Raw genomic sequence first — 20,880 nt, forward strand, 5'->3', positions numbered from 1 at the left:
GGTAGAAATTCTTCTGGACCTGGTGTTATCAAACAACTTTTTGGTATTTAAGGACCAGTTTTTTCTTCAAAAAACAGGAATAGCTATGGGGTCTCCCTGCGGGTGTAGCTTTGCAAACAGTGTTTTGGCATACTGGGAACGAGAATGGCTGTTTCAAAATGAGATGTATCAACAAAATGTTACTTGGTACATTTGATATCAAGATGACATGTGTTTCTTTTGGAAAGGGCAACTAGAAGTGATACCCGAATTTATTAAAAGCATTTCGAAAATGTCTAATTTTCTTCAATTCACTTACAGTGTAGGGGTAGATGAGATTAATTTCTTGCATGTTAAATTAAGTAAGGATAAAAATAATAACAAATTTAAATCCATGACCAACAGAAAGCCCACTTATTCAAATTCTTATCTCCATTTTTCTAGTAGCCACCCCTTTCACCAAAAAAGAAGTGTGGTGAAAGGGCAATTTGTCAGAGCGGCAAGAATGGTTTCTGAAAGACATGACTTTATTAGTGAATGTGAAAACTTATGTAAAATGTTCTCCATGAGAGGGTATCCAGACTCTTTAGTAAAAGACATTATGTTTGAAGTACAGATTAAAAGAGAAACAGGGCACTTTAGACCCCATTTTGGGAGGGGGAACATTACAAGTAAAACAAAAGGCCAATACAGGGAATATGTTCCCTATTAATTTTCTTTTCACATATTGTATAGAGTTTTACATAATTATGGACATCATTTATAAGAATTGGAGCATTCTAGTGGAGGACCAGGCATTGGTTAACGTGGTGGGACATCGTCCAACATTTACATATAGACGAGGGCTAAATTTAAAGAACCTTGTTGAAAAGAGCACAATTATAACTAAAGTGAATGGTATGGGTATGGCTAAATGTGGTAGGTGCCCCCAGTGCAAATATATTTTACCTGGTAACAAAACTAACATTAATGGTAGAACTTATTTTATCAATAAGTACAATTGTGAAACTAAAGGAGTAGTGTATGTAGCCTTGTGTAAGAAATGTCCCTCCTTTTATATTGGCAAAACAGAGAGGTCATTAAAGAAAAGAATCTATGAACACCTGTATGCCATAGGGAGAAAGGACTTGACCAATGCACTGGCAAAGCACACTTGTGAACATCCGGAGCATTCCTTTTTGTTTTCCGTTGTTCACCAGGTTAAATCCCACATTAGGGGTGGTCCATGGCAACTAATGTTGGAAGCACAGGATGTTTTTTGGCAAATTAGAACATTTGCACAGGTACCCCCAGGTTTAAACGAGTATGTTTCTATAAAAAGCATTCTCAAACTAAAAGCATTGAAGAGATGAGTTTGTAATTGTACTTATCATTATCTTTATGTATATTATGTACAAAGGGAATATACACATACATACATATATATATATATATATATATATATATCTATTCTTTTCATGTACATAGATACAACAATGGTTATAATAATTTGGTTCCTTTTTTATTGGATATAAATGTCACCATTACCAAGTGACTTATGTATTGGTTAAACTGGGTATATCACATGTACATTTATTTATATTTACATATACTTTTAACTTGCTTTTATTTTCATACTTTCTTAGGAGTTCCGTATTTTAGTCTAGCGTATTTTAGTCCAGTGTGTTTGACTAAATAATTGATTAAATATTTGACACACTTGATAGGTTTGAAATACTTCATAAACTTGAAGTTTATTTGTTGCTTATTTAGAAAATACAGGTTGTCTTGCTTTGTTTTGTTTTGTACTGTTTAATGAGTGGAAAAGTAAATAACTGCTTGTGGTAATAGGTATTAGCCCTTTAAAATCTAGGCTTTTAGCCAGCCAAGTGGTTAATGAATTTGAATTTTAATTGTTTTAATTAGCACATATTTTATATATAAGGTCTTGCTGTGATTAATACACTGTTTTAGTCTGAAGGCGGCTGAGGAATACCTTAGCTGAAAGCGCTTGCGTTTAATAAACAGCCCGTGCTTTGCTGAACCAGTCCGTTTCTCACTTTTTTGAGTTTTTGTGGCATTAGAATAGCCCAACTCAATCTGTCTGCTAAAATGTTGGAGCATCCCGGGATGTGCGTTGCGATCAGAAACTGACCAGTGGAAATCGCCCACCCCCACACTCTCATGGCCTTGTGACACAGAGGATAAGATCTGGTTTCCCTCTGCTTGTTGATATACCAGACAACCGACATGTTGTCTGACTGAATTGCAATCGTACCCAGAGGAAGGACAGTGTGGAATACTTTCAACACTAAAAGCACTGCCCTCATCTCCAGAACATTTATGTGCAAGTTGGTCTCTATCTGGGACCACATGCCTTAGACCATCCTTCCTGAACAGTGTCCCCCAGCTCGAGTTTGGAGGCATCTGTGGTCACTTTGGCTTGGGCTGGAGATGACAGGAAAAGGCATCCCGCTGCAACATCCAGTGAATGGAGCCACCAAAGGAGAGACATCCTGCAGGTGTGACTGATCCTTATCGGAAATTCCATGGGCAGGTCTAGCCAAGACCATTGGACAGCTAGAGTCCACTGAAGGACCTGCATGTGAAGGTGTGCAGAAGGGAGAATAGAGATTGCGGCAGCCATGGAGCCCACAGCCCGGAGAACATCGCTCGCCTTTGGAAATTTGAGGTCCACGATTAGAACGATGTGGTGCCTGAGGTGTAAGATCCTGTCTGACGTTAAGAAGACTTTTGACTGATCCTTATCGGAAATTCCATGGGCAGGTCTAGCCAAGACCATTGGACAGCTAGAGTCCACTGAAGGACCTGCATGTGAAGGTGTGCAGAAGGGAGAATAGAGATTGCGGCAGCCATGGTGCCCAGAGCCCGGAGAACATAGCTCGCATTTGGAAATTTGAGGTCCACGATTAGAAGAATGTGGTGCCTGAGGTGTAAGATCCTGTCTGACGTTAAGAAGACTTTTAGTTGCAAAGTGTCTAGCCATGCCCCGATAAAATCTAGAACTTGTACTGGTTGCAAAAGGGATTTGTGAACATTGACTGTAATCCCCAGCCGATCTGCCAAGAGAAGGAAGCAGTCTCAGGCCAGACAAAGAAGACGCTTGGTAGATGCAGTGAAGAGCCAGTTGTCCAGGTAAGGAAATACCTGACTTCCCTGAAGCCTCAGGTCAGCTGCTACTACTGCCATTACCTTGGTAAACACCCTGGGGGCTGTGGTGAGACCAAAGGGTAGAGCTCTGAACTGGAAGTGACTGGCTCTCAGCCGGAAGTGAAGAAACCCCTGGAGCTTCTGTGGATTTTGATATGGTAGTAAGCATCCTGGAGGTCTAACGAGCACATCCAGTCACACACTCGGAGATAAGGTAGAATGGACTGTAGGGTGACCATCTGGAACTTTTGTTTGGTGACAGACAGGTTCAAGGTTGAAAGGTCTAAAATGGGCCTAAGGTCTCCAGTCTTTTTTTGGCACAAAAAAGAACCTGGAGTAAACGCCTAATCCGGACTAGTCGAGGGGGACTGGTTCGATGGCTCGTTTGTGAAGCAGCTTTGAAACCTCTAGAGCCGCGGTCTCCCTGTGAGCGGGTGGGACAACCAGGAGTTGTCTTGTAGCACTTGGTGGGGCAACAAATGGGATAGTGTAGCCTCTGGATATTACTTGTAGCACCCAACGATCTGCAGTTATTGATTCCCATGCCGCTGGGTGCAAGGACAATCTCCCCCTGACTGCCTCCAGAGTAGGACAGTCAGGCAACCCCTCAGGGCTGCTGCGTGGGCCTGTCAGGGAAAGGTTCCCTAGACCCAAAATTCCTGGGACCCCCTCTACCTCCGGATCGGCGTCAATCCTGTCCCCCTCTGCCTCTGGAGAAGAGTTGTCTTGAAACTCCCAGGAAAACTGAGATTTCCGGAACCACATCTTCTTTTGCCCTCTGTGGTTCCTAGAAAAGGACCGCTGAGGGTTAGAGAAACGGATCCCGATGGCAAAGTCTTCCTGTCTTTTTCGCTCTGAACAAGAGTGTCATGTACTGTCTTCCCGAAAGGGGAGGAACCATCGTAGGGGTCATTAGTAAATGACGCCTTGAAAGGGTCCGCAAACTGATACAACCTAAGCCAGGCATGTCGCCTCATGGCTACGCCTGTCCCAGCTGCCCTAGCTACTCCTTCTGTGGCATGGGAAAGGAGGCACATGGACATGTTTGATACTGACTTCAGAGTCGACATTTTTGCAGAGAACAGTTGTTTGTCCTGCTGCGATAAAGACTCTGGGGAAGACTCAGCGAATTCAGAGACAAGGTCTTGCTGCAGCCTTATAACATGTGCCAAATAGTTCAGCGCACGGAACGAAAAGGATGCTGATGAATAAATGTACTTCCCAAACCTATCCACCGACCTGGACTCCTTGTCCGGAGGGTGGACTGAGGAACTCTCTTGTGCTAGTTCCTTCTTGGTGGCTGCTGAGACCACCATAGCATCAATGGGGGCTCCTTTAGACCAAGGTTGCCTGTCGGTGGGTTGAGAAAGAATCTTGTCAGGGTGTTTGGGGATGAGCTCTACGGTGTCAGGCTCCTTCCATGCCCTGCCCGTGTGGTGATAAGGTCCACCAAGGGGTCCGCTGGCGGGGACACCCAGGAAGTAAATGGGCCCGTGCCAAAAGCCTCCAGGAATATGGACTCATCCGTAGAGGGTTTTGGGGCTGACCAACCGCCCCTCTGGCAGAGGATCTCCATGATGTCTCCGAAGGAGACATGTTCGGGAGGTGACCTGGGGGAACCCTCTCCTTCATCTAAATCCATGTCCGTAGTGAGGGACTCAGGGGACTCCAAGTGCCTCCTTTTGCACTTGCACTTACGGGGGCCGTCTTCAGTGGGACTCTCTGAAGAGGACTCGTTTGCTGCGGGGGGGGGGTTCCTCAAGGGGAATAACCTGGGGCTCCTCTGGTATGGGCTGTCCCTGACACAGGATGGAGTCATCGCCAAATCCAGTGGAGTCTGGGTGAAACTCCAGAAACGATAAAACCAGTAAAACTGAAGTAGACACAGCGGCACTCAGAAAGCAAATTAATTTAATGTTAAGCGGTTTTCGTTTGATGTAATACACAAACTTCTTCAGACAAGCAAAACTTCCCACACCGGAAGTATAAATACAACCTAATTCAACAACTTAATTAGATGATAAAATGATCAGTTATAGTCATTTAAACTAAAAGGCATACCACCATCTTCGTACAACTTACCAGGTTAAAACAATACATAAAAACAGTAAAACTGAAAAGTATATAATACTTAATACACATACGTATGAAGGAAAAGTACTACTCAATATTAAAAATATATGTAGTTTAAAAATAACTTCAGGAACCCTGACTAATAACTTGAAAGTTCAAAATAGACAGATTGACAACCCTTCATCTTATTAGTCTTTTAAGTTTTAGAATGCTGCTAATAGAGTAGCATTCATTCAACCCCGGGAAACTATAGGCATTTAGTCTTATCTGCAAAAATAATTCCAATTCTTCTAATTTTAGGGGTGCGGGACTACCCCTAACATCCTGGAGAATTTGATCTATCACTAAAAATGTAAAACTGTGTTCAGGGCAAGATAGAAAATGCTTGGCCAAAGCATTTTCAGGTTTTTTTTCCTATTAATAGCACAAATGTGCTCATTCAACTGGTCATGGAGTCGCCTCTCAGTTTTTCCAATATAGAAAGCAGGGCACACCTGGCACTGGGCCAAATAAACAATCATCTTAGAATTACAGTTCACCCTACACTTTAAACTATATTGAAAATCTTGCACCTTAAATCTATTGGATTCTATTATGTATTAGCAATAATTGCATGCTTGGCATTTGTACATTCCAACTATTCTAGGATATGGACGTTGTTGCTGCTCAAAAAATGCCTTTAAATTTTTAGCTTTCTTGTAAATCACAACAGGTTGATTTCCCATCCTGCTGTATACACTAGGGTCACTTCTAAATAAGGCCCAATTTTTACGAATGATGCCAAAACAAACATTGCTATCAATGTTAAAAGTGGTAATAAACATTGGACCTTGAATGTTAGGTTTAGTAATCATGTTGCTAACATTAACCAACATAGACTCCCATATTCCCATCTTGTTGTATCTGTGTATGTCCAGTACCCAAAGTCGGTTTATAAACACTTCTTAATCTCTTATTCTTGACTTCTTCAACAAGGTCATTAACCAACGTTTCAGGATATCCACGATATAAGAACATACTTTTTAATAGTTTACATTCTTCATCAAAATCATCATCGAGACTAACAATATGAGCTGCCCTTACCAACTGGCCTTTAATAACTGCCCTTTTCTGATGGTAAGGATGACAGCTCGTAAAGTGCAAGAAGGAATTTGAATACGTGCTTTTCCTATGAATTTTTTCCACATAACTTTTAGTAGAGTGGTCTTTGGATAACCATATATCTAAATAAGAAATGGCTTCCATACTAAATGAAAATGTAAATTTCAAAAACTGGGTGGTACCATTAAAATGGTTTACTACCAAGTTGCTAGTCGCTACGTTTCCATCCAACAGGATGAAAATATCATCTAGGTAACGTGTGTAAAAGACTATTCTATCCTTAAATTCAAAGTTGTTAAATGCAAATTCATGCTTCCAACGGGCCATAACCAAATTGGCAATACTGGCCCCACAAGGAGAACCCATTGCGACCCCCACTTTTTGTAGGTAAAAATTGTCGCCAAAAATGAAAAAGTTATTATCAAGGATTAAGTCCATTAGTTCACTAACTAGATCCAACTCCTTCTTAGTAGCACCATTTTTCTTTAATACTTGGCCCACTCAGTCGGTAGCAATAGCATGAGGAACGCACGTATACAAATCCTTAATATCTACAGTGAGAAAACTATGTCTTATGTTAAATTCTAGTCGATTAATTTTTTCCAGAAATGACCACGAATCTTTACAGATTTGATGCTCACTAACCAGGAATTTTTGTAAGATGGAGTCTACAACTTTCGCACATGAATATGTGGGTGATCCCCGTCCATCAACCAATGGACGCATAGGGGGATTAACCACATCTTTGTGAATTTTAGGTATCCCAAACAAATAAGGGATACCTAGGATACACGGTAGACATGTAATTAAATATATTCTGATTAATCCTTCCTTCTATGTACATTTCCTCAATAGTGTTTTTAATGCTGTTGTAAGCCTTATTTATTTCCGAACGTGAACTAGATGTGTAAGAAGGGCTCTTAAGTAAGCTCACTATACGTTCGAAATAATCAGAACCATCAAACACCACTAAACCCCCTCCTTTACCCGGTTTGCAAATGCGGATGTCATGTGATTTTATGAAATCTAGGCATTCTCTTTCCATCTTGCTTTTATAATCCATGGTACAAAGACTGTGCCCATGTTTAAAGTTCTGCCTAATATCTAATTCACACATTTGTTCAAAAACCTGCAATAAGGGATGCAAAGGAGGGTTAAAAATGCTAGGGATTCTAAATTTGTTACCAGTGTCAACTACGCCACCACCAATCATTAAACTGAAATTTAATTTCCTAGTAAAAAGTTTGACGTCTATAATGGTCTTCACCACATCAAGATTCTGGGCAGGGACATAAGTATAACCCTTAGAGAACAAATCAAACAAACAAACAAATTTTGTATGGAGTCTGGGTGAAATCCAAGGAGATGGGCTGAGGTCTCAATCCCTGGGAGAGAACCCTCTCCACCACTTCAAACACTGAAGGAGAGCGCACCTCCTTGGCATCCAGCAAGAAGCTCTCCCCGGGTCCGAAGCGAGGGTAGCCTAAGCTCCAAGGGAACAGTTAGGATCCAAAAAGGTGGAAGCTGAAGATGGATCTATTTCCTCGGGTCCGACTCCCTGTCCACGGCTCCGAGAGTCGCTCGGATCCGAACTAGCCAGATCCGAGGAACTCAAGGTAACAGCCGGAGTCGAGGTTGGAGGAACAGTCAGCGCCAAGCTACCAGCTCCAAAGAGTCTCAGATACAAAAACCCCGAAGCAGCCACATGGATCGGGGAAGGAGAAATGGGATGGAAAAATGGCATGGAGGTCCCCCCTCTGAAGGGAAAAGGGCCTGGCAAGACTCCCATCTGTATTTGGGTCTGAATTAATTTCCGCATCATCTCTTTCTCTGTCCTTTTCTTTTTCTCTCTCTTTTGCTTTTTCTTTTTCCTTTTCTTTTTCCTTCCCAACACCAGCACAAGCGGGAGTTTGAGTCCCTGTCTGACTGGGTGGTTGAGTGGGAGTACCAGAGACCAAGGCCGTGGCAGAATCCAGCATGGAGGCAGGAAGAAGATCCTTAGCAACCAATTTGGCCTTCCTATCCCTGAGGGCCCTCAGATTGAAGCCTGCACAAATTGTACACTTGTAAAAGGGGCACTCCCAAACAGATTACACACAGAGTGTGACCATCAGCTGGTGAGACCGTATGGCCACACTCTGTGCATTTTTTGAAAACTGACTTAGGCTGATCAGCCATAGCCTAAAACTAATCGCCACTCTCTGAAGAGGAAACACAACACACTAGCACACACTGAAGGGAAGTGGGCCTAGAAACTACTCTTAAGAAAACTTTTTTTTTTTTTTTTTTTAAAGCTAGAACCGACGAACAGCGTACATTAAAAGGGGGAAGGAGGGAAAACTAACAACCACTTTCACACAGAATATAGAAATAAACACACTTACAATCCCTGAAGCTCAGAGCAAAGCAGACCACGAAGCTCACTATGGCGTGTCAAACGAGATCTGAGGGAAGATGGGAGACGGTGGTGTACTATGGGTAAGGGGGAGGAGCTCGGAGCAGATGCTAGAAAATAAGTTGCAGGCTCGGATCTGATATGGATCCGAATACCCACAGGTTGCAGATAAAATGAAGTTAACTACTTCAGATCATCAGCTAAACTAATTGAAGAAAAATACTTGGAGAGAAGTATTACTGTTTGCATACCCACCATAATTACTACTCTTAGGATTATTTCTAAGGTTGTGTTACATGGAAAAAGAGTACACATTTGTGAAGCTTTGTGATACCCATTATTCATAGGTTCATAGATTAGTACTAGGCTAACTGCCTTTGTGGGCCATTTTAAGCCTAGCCAATTACCCCACGTGAGAATCAAACCCTGCACTTCGTGTTTGCAAAGTAAACACCTTAACCATTATGCTGACCTCCCACAGTTTGTTTACATTTTTGTATTGCTGCTATCCATCCTGATGTGTTTCTGTGTAATAAAGCATATAAACGAACTATCATGCCTGTTTGTCCTCAATTGTAATCCAAGATGAGAGATTGAACACAAGAGTGCCTTTCCCAGCAATGAAGCATTAGATGTATCTGAAGTAGAGACCAGTGCCTAAGTGTTGAGAGCCAAGGCAACCAATGACAAAAAATGACCAGAAATAAGTTGTGTTGACCACTTAGCTCCAGGAAACATCCAGCTCTAAACTCTTCAGTCAAGTGACTCAGATGAACTGCTGCAGCCGGCGCCACCAGAGCAGCTGAAGCTGACAGGGGAGAAATGGGGGAAATCTTGGCACCCAGACCACTGGTTCAGGAACTGGAAGCGGAAAAAGAATAAAATGGAAGAAGTGTGGGAGGGCCAGCTCTGTCAGCCCTCATTGTGGAGAGAGACAAAACTCCCCCATATCTATCTGAGAATTCACAAGATCTTTCACTATCCACTCCCATTCACACTCTACTACACTCCTGGAGGACTTAACAGACAATGGAGGATGCAGAAAGGAGCTTGGAGGTCACAAAGCTAGACAGTTCCTTCCTAGAAGATCACAAGCTGAAGTCAGTACCTTTTCTGGAGAATGGTCAGAGATGACAATAGGTTCAGATTCATAGATGATAGGCACCGAAGGTCTGGTGCAACTGGATCTCAAGTTGGTTGAACCAAAGAAAGAAACGTCTTTTTCCTTTTCATTTTCCTTCTCAAGAGATCGGGAAATCTCTTTCTCAAATGCTTTGGATTGCTGAGATGATGATGATGAAAGAGGAGATGTGGTCTTAACTCCTGCTCTGACAGGGAGAAGGCCCTTAAAAATGGAGTTTACTCTTATGGTCCAATAAAACACTGCCCAAAAGATGAGTATATGCCATAAATGGCATCTAAATGCTCATTTGTCAAATAAACCACATACTGAAGATGTGGGCCCTGAGGGGAATTTTGTGCCCTACTTCTGGCATTTCGTAAAGCTTGAAGCCTCTTCCATCACAGTTTAATACTGGAAAAATGTTCAGTAAAGTAAAATAATGGAAGAAGTCCTTACAAGGAATCAACGATGGACTTGGGTAGGCCCAAGGGAGAAAGGAGAGAAAAAAAGAACTAGATTGGTAAAGATAAAAAAGATGAGATGATACAATAATATGCTAGAAAAATCATGAAAAAGATAAGCCACAGGGAAAAAAAAGACAAAATATTTACTTATCTGACAAAGACAAAGCAGGAAAATCAGGTCAGTCTCAAACAGCAGTAATCAAGATCCAAGGAGCATCACTCACACAGCATTAATGGGGGTGGGGGGTGGAAGAGAGAGAGCACAAGAGAACCTTCGCCAAAGATGTTGCTAGCTCAGATCCTCCTAGAAGCAGACAATCCTAATGGACAACACAGGTTACACAAATAAAGTAACCATAACACAGTTCAGGTGTTTAGTGTTAGCACATGTTTTGAAGCTGGAATATGTAATAATACACAACAGTCTGAGGGTCCTTTAAATCACTACCCTGAAATTGTGATACCAAAATTCCACACAATTAAAAAGTTATATGGGCAGAGGAACTATTTTACATTAAAATATACTTCAAAACAATTATCACATATTTAAATTAAAAATTCATACTAAAAAAAGTACAGCTACCAATGTCGTAAACGCAATAAGGCAACTGGTGTCTGTTTGCATGGTAAGGACATTACTGCACAATCAGGATACATAAGGCACTTGACCTACTGACTTGTGCCTCTATACATCCATATCAAGTGATAATATCTGTGTGCATATTCTACAGGGGGATTTAGAGGGCAAGCAAATATTTTGCAAATGTTTATGCTAAATTCACATCTTCATTTTCACTGTTAACCGTAGTAAGTCACTTTACACATTCAGTGTCACTTCACAAAGCTGATTTGCAATATAACCTATGAACTTAATACTAGTGAGCCCTGAGGTATATTGTACTATTTTAGTGAAGGATGAAGGAACACTTTTCCAAACGTCGGACCTTAAAAGCATGTCACAAATGAGGTCATGTTCTTTTTTTTCTTAAAGTAATTAGTATAATCATTGTTGCTTTTTTATATAAAACTGAAAACAAAGCATGGGAGAACACATCCCTATAATGCAACATGCACCACATGTAAGATAACAGTCTCACGGTAGAGCTAATTCCACAAATTGACACTTGCTGAAGTAAGGCATTTTGCAGAACATAGCTTCTTGTTCCCTGGGAAAGGAAAGACAGTGCAATTCCTTGAATCAATACACACCTAAAAGGCAGCTAATGAAAAGTATAGATAGTCAACTAGGAAAGAAATACTTTTGATACCAAAAATGAAAATACTGCATTAAAACTGGAAGGAAACCACTAATAATGTCTAACAGAAACATTAACCAATCAACAAATCCTTACAGAAAGTAACATCTCAAAGAAAAATAACCAACAGTAAAAATGTTATTTTACAGAAACAAAATCCACACACACCTGCAAGTAATCACATTCCTCGACAAAAAAATGCAGTCTGTCTTCCAAATCATCTTGAAATCTGGGACAATTAAAGAGGCCTTCTCCTTGACCAAAAGCTGCAAACTGACTGGATTGCCTAAAAAGATGAAATATAAAATATTGAGCTCCAATTATCCACATCTTTCACATGCTGGCATTTTGACAAACTACTATAACAATGAATCAAAAAATAACAAAATCAGCACCAATGAATCCAAATGCTGCTGAACAGATCTGCCTTAAATATGAACTGGAATTCATAAACATTATTTTATTACAGAAAATGCCCCAAGTCCCTTACTTGCACTATAAAATATTGAATGTTTCCTGGTTCCATGGCACAACAAGATGGAGTCTTGACTACAGCCAGCCACAGTTGTTCAGCAATCTAGATGCTGAAGGATCTATTGGGATAAGGATGAAGGAAAACAAGTGTTGGTTTTCTCATTATTCCATGTGATGGAGAGGACACATGTGTCCCACTTCAATATTCTACTGTTTAAACTAGGTGGAGTATGGTTATGGCATGGTGCTGGGTTTACAATTATACAGGTAAGGGAAAGGAGTATGTAGGTATGCCTCAGAAGCATGTATCCCACTCTGAGATTCTTCTGTGCAAACCAAATGGACCTATGTGGAGAATCAGATTCACAGAAGTGGAGATGAGTTGTGAGAGGGGTCAGCCTCTTAACGGAGCAAGTGAATATTGTACTCCCCTGCATAATGATACCTGCTGTAACACTGCCCAGTGCTGGCCCTTAACAGTATCTATGCCTAGTAAGGGTGGAGATTGCATGGAAAAATGGAGTGCAGGAGACTGACTAGGTGGTCAGGTATGGTGGACACAAAGTAAATAAATACATAAAAAAACAGCACTAGTGGTGACACACTAGAGCTTCATATATGTTCTGTCATCAATAATTTTAATACAGCAAAACAGCACAAGGAATTTGGTCTGATTTCTACTAGGAAAAAAAATACATCTCAGTAGAATGGAAATTAGCATTCTGCGAGCTGCTGTAGCCCACATCTCCTGATTATTAATTTGGAAGTAGGGAGGAGCATGGAGCACTGGATCATGTTGTAAATCATATTATGGTGATCAGTCTGGAGAAGCAAACCTAGCACAGCAGTGGGTCCTCTCCTTATATCCATAACTTTTTAAAACACCTGGTCTACAGTGATGTAAGAAGGTGAAACTGTCAAACTGTGTATGTCAATCTCCTCTTCCTGCATGTCACCAAGTTACTACACGTGTATGTGTTCATGGTAATCTGGTAGCATGTGCAACATATTTGTAAACTGCTGTGCCACACAATGCATAAGCATGGAGTGCACAGTGAAACAGTACTTGGTGCAGTGTTAGGAGTGGGAGTGAGGGAAACAAACTATCGTGCATGCCAAACAGGTTGAAGGGGGAAGGACTATTCCCTTGGAAAAACAGCATTCACAGCAGTGATACTAGAAGTTGGATGGAGTGTCCTTAGACAACCAACCTTAAAAACAATGGCATAAGAGGTGGTGCCACTAGACAAAAATCATTCATAAAAGATGTAAATGAGAGGAAGTGGATATGCCCCTCAACAGTAAGGATTAATGTAGACAGAGGAAGTGGTAGGGAGTACACCTGGACAAGAAGTAACAGTACATGGAAAAATGGGGAGAAGGGACCTCTAGCAGTAGTATTGCCAGTACACCACTATGAAATGACATCTTTACTACATGCTTCAATTGTCAGGGCCAAAAGGAATGTACTTGAGGCCAAAACAAATTACTCTAATTTATGAATTGCATACGTAGGCAAAACTATGAGATGAAGGTCATGATATATCTAAGATCACACTGTCTATGCTGCACTACTAAACAGTTTTTTTTTTATCTGCAAGAATTTCACTCATGACCCTGAAAGCAACACAGAACCAGAAGTGGCCTCAATGAGAACAACATCATCTAGAGTTGTTTCAGGACATAATTCTCAATGTTGATAAACACAATTTTCTAGGGCATCCATGGTTGTGCAGTGGTTTGTGTTGCCACCTCACAGCAATAGGCTTGCCAGTTCGATTCTCAGCTGGAGCGCCCTCTGTGTGGAGTCTGCATGGCCTCCCTGCAGTCACATGGGTTTCCTCTGGGTACTCCAGTTTCCTTCCACAGTCTGAAGACATGGTGCAGGTGGATTGGACACTCCAAATTGGCCCTATGTGTGAGTGTGCGCTTGTGTGTGTGCCTTCTCCGGAAAGTTGGGCGCCGGGCTGGCAACTTGACACTGCAAAATTCCACTGCCAATCGTTCTGCAGGCAGTTGTTCAGCTGTGGAGACCCCTAATGGGAAAAGCTGAAAGAAGAAGATGATAAACACAATTTCTTCCAAATTAATCACATTGGGGCTTCAAAAATGGCTGCACACTGAATAACAGCTAAATTTCATCTCTTCCAGTGTGAAGACAGAAACTCAGAAAAGAGCTAGTGCATTTGTCTTTTTGGGTAAATTTCAGTTATTGGCTAGTAAGTGTACCGCCTAGATGCCAGCAAAGAAGAAATTTAGAGAACCTAAAAGAAAAACAACCACAAAAGGTGAGGAGAAAATACTGACTGGGAAGAATCTTGCAGCTGTTCAGCAAGAAGCAGTTCAAGCTCCAGCTCTGGTGCAGGACACGACTTCCACTAATCTTGAAGGAAATACAAGTCAAATGTGCTCAAGACTGGTTAAAATAAACTAAGCATTGAAAGAGTGCATCAACTAAAAAAATAAAAGGCTGGAAAAATGGAAGAAGCATTAAACAGATATTCAGATAAGCTGATAATACTGCAAAAATCATAGTTTAAAATGAAGCAAAGGCTGGCTGAGTATGAGACTGCCTAAGAAGAGATGTTTCAAAAAACTAATTACAGGACAGAGCACATAGGGAAAACCTGACATTTCTTCTGCACCAAAGAAACTGGAAGGCACAGATTGTATTAATTTTATGAAAGCACAAATAAGCAACTGGACTGGTATTAAACAGTAGGATTTAATTAAAAGGGCACATCCCGTGTATGCTCCAAACCTGGCTATGAGAAAATAGACAACATTCTAATAGTAAAGATGCAATCCTACCAGCAGAAAGAGTTGATCCTAACAAAAGTGTGGCACAACAACAAAGTACTAACAGTTGGAGACAGTAGAGTGTTTGTGGAAAATGATTATTCACTGTACAACAGGCAGAAGAGAAACATTTATTACAGCAATCAGGGAATGTCAAGAGGCAGGTGTGAGATTCATGCTGCTGTATCCAGCTATCTTCAGAATATGTTTTTTTCCTGGAGGGTCAAAGTCAGTTTTGATACAGAGCATGCTAAGTAGGAAATATAAAAGTTTGTCCAACACAAAGTGAGCTTAAAGAAAGAGATTCTGCTTCTTATTTTTCTAATAACAAAGCTCATAGCAAGACTATGCTAGTGAAACCTTTTCCAATGTTCCAAAGGAAAATACTTGAGAGACAGAAAAAACACAACAGCTAAGAACAAGGAGTACGACGGAAATGAACCAGAGACTGGAGATGGGAGATGGAGGTCAAGAGGAAAAAAATCAACATGGAAATGAATGAATAAATGTCTGATTACAAACGATCAATTACATTTGTGAAATATGACACAGCAAGAAAACCTGGAAATACTGGATGTTTTTGACTTAACCTGCAGGAACTCCAAAGCATATGCCCTACTTCAATGTCAATAATGTTTGGAAGAACATTAGGAATAGGGGAAGATGATGGAAAGAGATAACTTAAGTACATTAGGTTTTACTGTTAATATGACATTCTGCATATTATTCATTTATTTTTCTGTGTAATAGGGATACTAAAACAGGTGCTTTTTCCCTTCTTTCTTCTTGTTCACTTCTAAGCAATGTAGGTACTGCAATGTAAAAATAGAAAAAAACATGGACAAAAGATCATGATACAAAAAAATTCAGATGATTTTTCTTATTTTTGCATAGGGGAATGACTGGATTATGGCCCTTGGCTTGCTCTAATAACAAGTACTAAGGAGAAGCAAGTAAATAAAAGAACATTAAATGTAATGAAAAGTTCTCCTTCAACAAATAAATGCTCATAGTGTACCACGAGAAGCTTGCAGATAACGGCAACCTTGTATCTAATTCTCATGTTTCTATGGACAGAAGCTAATAAGGGCAATAAAAACACAACGCATCTTTCTTTCACTGGCTAGAAGATAATATTTTCTGAAAGCATTCAAGTTAGTATCTACATCTGGGAGAGGAATTAATATAAAAACAGGTAGCATTTGGTTTAAATAGAATAACAGGCTGTATCATGCTTCTTAGCATGGATAACCTTCATTAGAGGTCAATTTAAGCCTGTAAGTGCAGCTGTCAGTCTGGGACAACTGTTTCTATTAGAAAGGTTAAACTTCATTACTTGGAGTTGTACATAGATTTGTGCTTTTGTATTAAGCCAATAGGTTTTGGTGGTGTTCTGGGTGTGTGTATGTGTGCTATAGAACTTTCTACAGAATGCCCGCAGGAAATGGAAAACAAAAAATGTGCCCTCACTTGAGAAAAAAATGAACTAGAAGAGTTGCTTGATTTAATAGACATAGATAGACATATAAAGATCAATAAAAGATATAGACTGCAGAAGGTCAATAAAACCCAAAAAGTCAGAAGTCTGATAAAACAAATAAGCACAGTAATTATGACTGTCCATAGACATCCATGCAATATAACAGAAGTAACAGGATATATTGCTGTGCAATTTAATAACTGATAAAGTTCTATCACAAGAACGGGGTAGTCAAGGAAAGGAAGGGGTGAAATCGAACACCATCATGGAAGTATCAAACAGAGAAAACTATAAAGCAATTAAGACAAGTGTCACTGTTAAAGAATACAGAAGAGGGAACAGAGCAACAAAAATACTAAAAAAGACAGACATGATAAAAAGCAATGAGCAGTATTAGAACAGACCAGGGTCTATTATGCACTATAGGAAATAAAGTAAAAATCTCAGCACAGGTGGAAAAACATAGAAGATACAAAGATAAATATAAAGGAAAAGTAAAAAAATCAGCAATTTATTCATGACCCTAAAAAGTTTTATAGAGAATTGGGAAACAAGCTAAAAGTAATTGAAAGACCTTGAAAGACCGCCAAAAAGAAGAAATAGATACACTTTGGAGAAGTATCTAAGAAGATCCTGTGGAACATAACAAAGATACTAAATGGATAGAAAAAGTAAAAGAAAGAATAAGAAGTGTAAAGGTAAAGGATATGAAATGGGATGAAGTAACAGCCAAAGAGACTGAAACAAAGTTAAGAAAAGCCTCTAATTGGAAAACCCAGGCCCAGATGCAGTACCTAATTTTTGCTTAAAAGTATAAACATCTTTGCATAAAGATTTAGCCATTAGTAAGAACGATTTATAAGCACACCCTGAACAGACACCAACCTGGTTAACAACAGGAAAAACAATGCTCCTACTTAAGAGTGAACCTGCAAACCATCCTAAAAATTATAGGCCAAAAACGTTCCTTCTGACAACGTATAAACTATACATGGGAATTGATGTCGACAGAGTTTATAGTCATTTACAAGAAAACTCAATTATGGCAGTAGAACAAAAGGACAATAAAAGAAAGTCATATGGAACAATGGATCATTTGTTGACAAAGTCATAGTGGAGAACTGTAAGAAGGGAAGAAGAATCTAAGTATGGCATGGATTGACTACAAAAGCATTTCAAAGTATTCCACATTCATGGATAAGAGTGCTTAAAAATGAAGAAGATACAACCTACACTGATCGACTACATTACAGTGACCATGAAACAGTGGCAGACCGCTCTGCAATTAAGTCATGAAAAAGGACAAATTATTATACCAGGGATAAAAATTCAAAGGGGGATATTCTCGGGTGACTCTGTCACCGCTGCTATTCTGGCCTTGCCCTTAACCCATTAAGCTGTCTACTTAACAGCTTAAGCCACGGCTATAATTTGGCTCCTAGAAAATAAAGTGTAAAGACTTCTCATTTTCTCTGTCGATGACTTAAAATGGTATAGGCCATCAGATGAGGAACTGAAAACACAACTGCAAGTTGTCAAAACTTTTTTAGATGACATAAGAATGTCATTTGGTCTTAACAAATGTGTAAATGAAACCTTTAAAGCAGGAAAACTACAACACCAGGAAAAGGATCCAGCAGTGAAAGAAGCGGAAAATACAATAATGGTAGAGTTGTTATAGTAAATGGGCTGTTCACATGGGAGGAGGATTAAGCTGGCATGTACTTTTCATTCCACCAAAAAAAAGAAGTTATGTACTCAACGTTCCATCTGAGTAGTTATACTTCATTTTTTTGCAACCTGTGGGTATTCGGATCCATATCTGATCCGAGCCAGCAACTTATTTTCTATCATCTGCTCCGAGCTCCTCCCCTACCCATAATACACCACCATCTCGTATCTTCCCTCAGATCAAATTTGCTGCAACTATACACTTTAGCAACTCAACTAAATAAACCTAACATGTTTATTTACATGAAAAGGCCAGGGGGATGGAGGGTGGGAAGGTTGCAGAAAAATGAAGTATAACTACTCAGATGGAACATTATGGTGAGTACATAACTTCTTTATCTGAAGTACTTCACTTCATTTTATCTGCAACCTGTGGGATAGAGTCCCCAGCTACTCAAAAAATCCTGGGAGGAACTCATGGAAGGATATTCCTGAGCACTGCAGAGCCAAAGGATGCTCTCCCTCTGGAAATCAGATCTAATTTGTAATGGGAGATGAAAGCATGTGAATTTGCCCAAGTTGTTGCTGCACAAATGTCATCCAAAGGAACCTTAGACCAAAAAGCAGCGGAAGTCACCATGGACCTGGTAGAGTGAGCTTTAATCAGACCAGGAGGAGATAAACCCTTGGCTTTGTAAATATGTAGAATGCAAAGAGTGATCCATCTGGCTAAAGAAACCTTGGAAATGACCTTTCCCAAACGAGGTTTAGAAAATAAGACAAATAATTGATCAGACTTATGGAAGGATTGTGTTCTATGAAGGTAGAAACAAAGTTGTCTATGAACATCTAACAAATGAAGTTTATATTCACCTTTGTTCTGAAAATTTGGCAAGAAAACAGGTAAATTAATTGTTTGGTTTATGTTTGATTGAGATGCCACTTTGGGTAAAAATGAAGGATTTGTAAGGAGAGAGACCCTGTCCTTATGGAAGACCAAATAAGGAGGCACGGCAGACAAAGCCTGCAGCTCAGAGACCCTCATAGCCGACGTAATAGCCACTAGGAAGGCTGTCTTCCAAGATAAAAACTTTAAATCCACTGATGCTGCAGGCTCAAAAGGAGGAGTTACTAATGACTGGAGAACCAAAGTGAGGTCTCAAGGAGGAACCGAATCTTTGATGGGAGGACGCAGAAGAAAAGTGCCTTTTAGAAAGGCTTTACATAGCCTAGAAGATGCCAGGGCAATCTTATTTTCACCTGCATGAAAATTAGAAATGGCTGCCAGCTGTACTTTCATCATGGAGGAACTAGCTCCTTGGTGAAAAATACTAGTCAAGAAATCCAACACCGCTGGAACAGGGGATATAAAAAGATCCAGGTTTCTCTGAGAGGCCCAGATAGAGAAACATCTCCATTTACTGCAATAGACTTTCCTAGTGGAATCTTTAAGAGAAGCCACTAGTATAGATTTTAAAGGGGATGAAAGACCGGGAGTCCTTGCAATCAAGGGAACTGAAGCAGCCAAGCTGTCAGCTTGAGACTGTCCAGATTGGGAGGGTAGGCACCCGAAGGATGAGATATTAGGTCCAAGCAGGGATCCAGAATACACAGAGGCAATGGAAGAAGAGACCAAAGGAAGGGGATCCAAACTTGACGAGGCCAGAATGGGGCAATGAGAATCACTTTGCACCCCAGTCAGCAAGCTTTCTGAAGAAACTTCGGAATGAGTGGTAATGATGGGTAAACATACAGTAGCCCAGGGAGCCAAACCTGGACTAGAGCATCCCTGGGGGCATCCCCTGGTGAGGGAATCAGAGCGAAGAACTCACTGCACTTTGCGTTGGAAGGAGATGCGAAGAGATTGCAGCAAGTCTGTCCCCATGCAAGGAATATCTCCTCCGCTACTGACTGTTTCAGAGACCACTCGTACGGCATCAGAACAGCCTGACTCAATCTGTCCGCTAAAATGTTGGAGCATCCTGGGATGTGCAGTGCGATCAGAAACCAACAGGTGGAAATTGCCCACACTCTCACGGCCACGCAACACAGAGGATAAGATCTAGTCCCCCCCCCATGCTTTTTGATATACCAGACAACAGACATGTTGTCTGACTGAACTGCAATCGTACCCAGAGGAAGGACAGTGTGGAATGCTTTCAACGTTAAAAGCACTGCCCTCATCTCCAGAACATTTATGTGCAACTTGGTCTCTATCTGGGACCATGTGCCTTGGACCGTCCTTTCCGAACAGTGTCCCCCCCATCTGAGATGGGAGGCGACCGTGGTCACTGTGGCTTGGGCTGGAGATTACATGAAAAGGCGTCCCGCAGCTACATCCGGTGAATGGAGCCACCAAAGGAGAGACGTCCTGCAGGTGTGACTGATCCTTATCGGAAATTCCATGGGCAGGTCTAGCCAAGACCATTGGACAGCTAGAGTCTACTGAAGGACCCGCATGTGAAGGCGTGCACAAGGGAGAATAGAGATCGCGGCAGCCATGGAGACCAAGGCCTGGAGAACATCGCTCGCCTTTGGAAATTTGAGGTCCACGATTAGAGCGATGTGATGCCTGAGGTGTAAGATCCTGTCTGGCATTAAGAAGAATTTTAGCTGCAAAGTATCTAGCCGTGCCGTGATAAAATCTAGAACCTGTACTGGTTGCAAATGCGATTTGTGAACATTGACTGTAATCCCCAGCCTATCTGACAAGAGAAGGAAGCAGTCTCGGGCCAGACAAAGAAGACACTTGGTGGACGCAGCGAACAGCCAGTTGTCCAGGTAAGGAAATACCTGAATTCCCTGAAGCCTCAGGTCAGCTGCTACTACAGCCATTACCTTGGTAAATACCCTGGGGGCTATGGTGAGACCAAAGGGTAAAGCTCGCAACTGGAAGTGAATGGCTCCCAGCCGGA

The 20,880-nt window shown here is 41.0% G+C and overlaps 1 protein-coding gene across 1 annotated transcript in view; it reads right to left on the bottom strand.

Annotated features, from left to right (window-relative positions):
- Nucleotides 1-20,880, bottom strand: part of MSTO1 (misato mitochondrial distribution and morphology regulator 1) — a gene marked incomplete in the record, with an annotated part of 1,162,028 nt that overhangs the window by 409,576 nt on the left and 731,572 nt on the right. The window contains 1 exon segment of the mRNA XM_044080162.1: nt 11,710-11,827. Within this exon segment, the coding sequence (XP_043936097.1) occupies nt 11,710-11,827 (118 nt within the window).

This window comes from Protopterus annectens, chromosome 8.part0 (genome assembly GCF_019279795.1).
Source record: "Protopterus annectens isolate FY-2018-M chromosome 8.part0, PAN1.0, whole genome shotgun sequence".
NCBI lineage: Eukaryota > Metazoa > Chordata > Ceratodontiformes > Protopteridae > Protopterus > Protopterus annectens.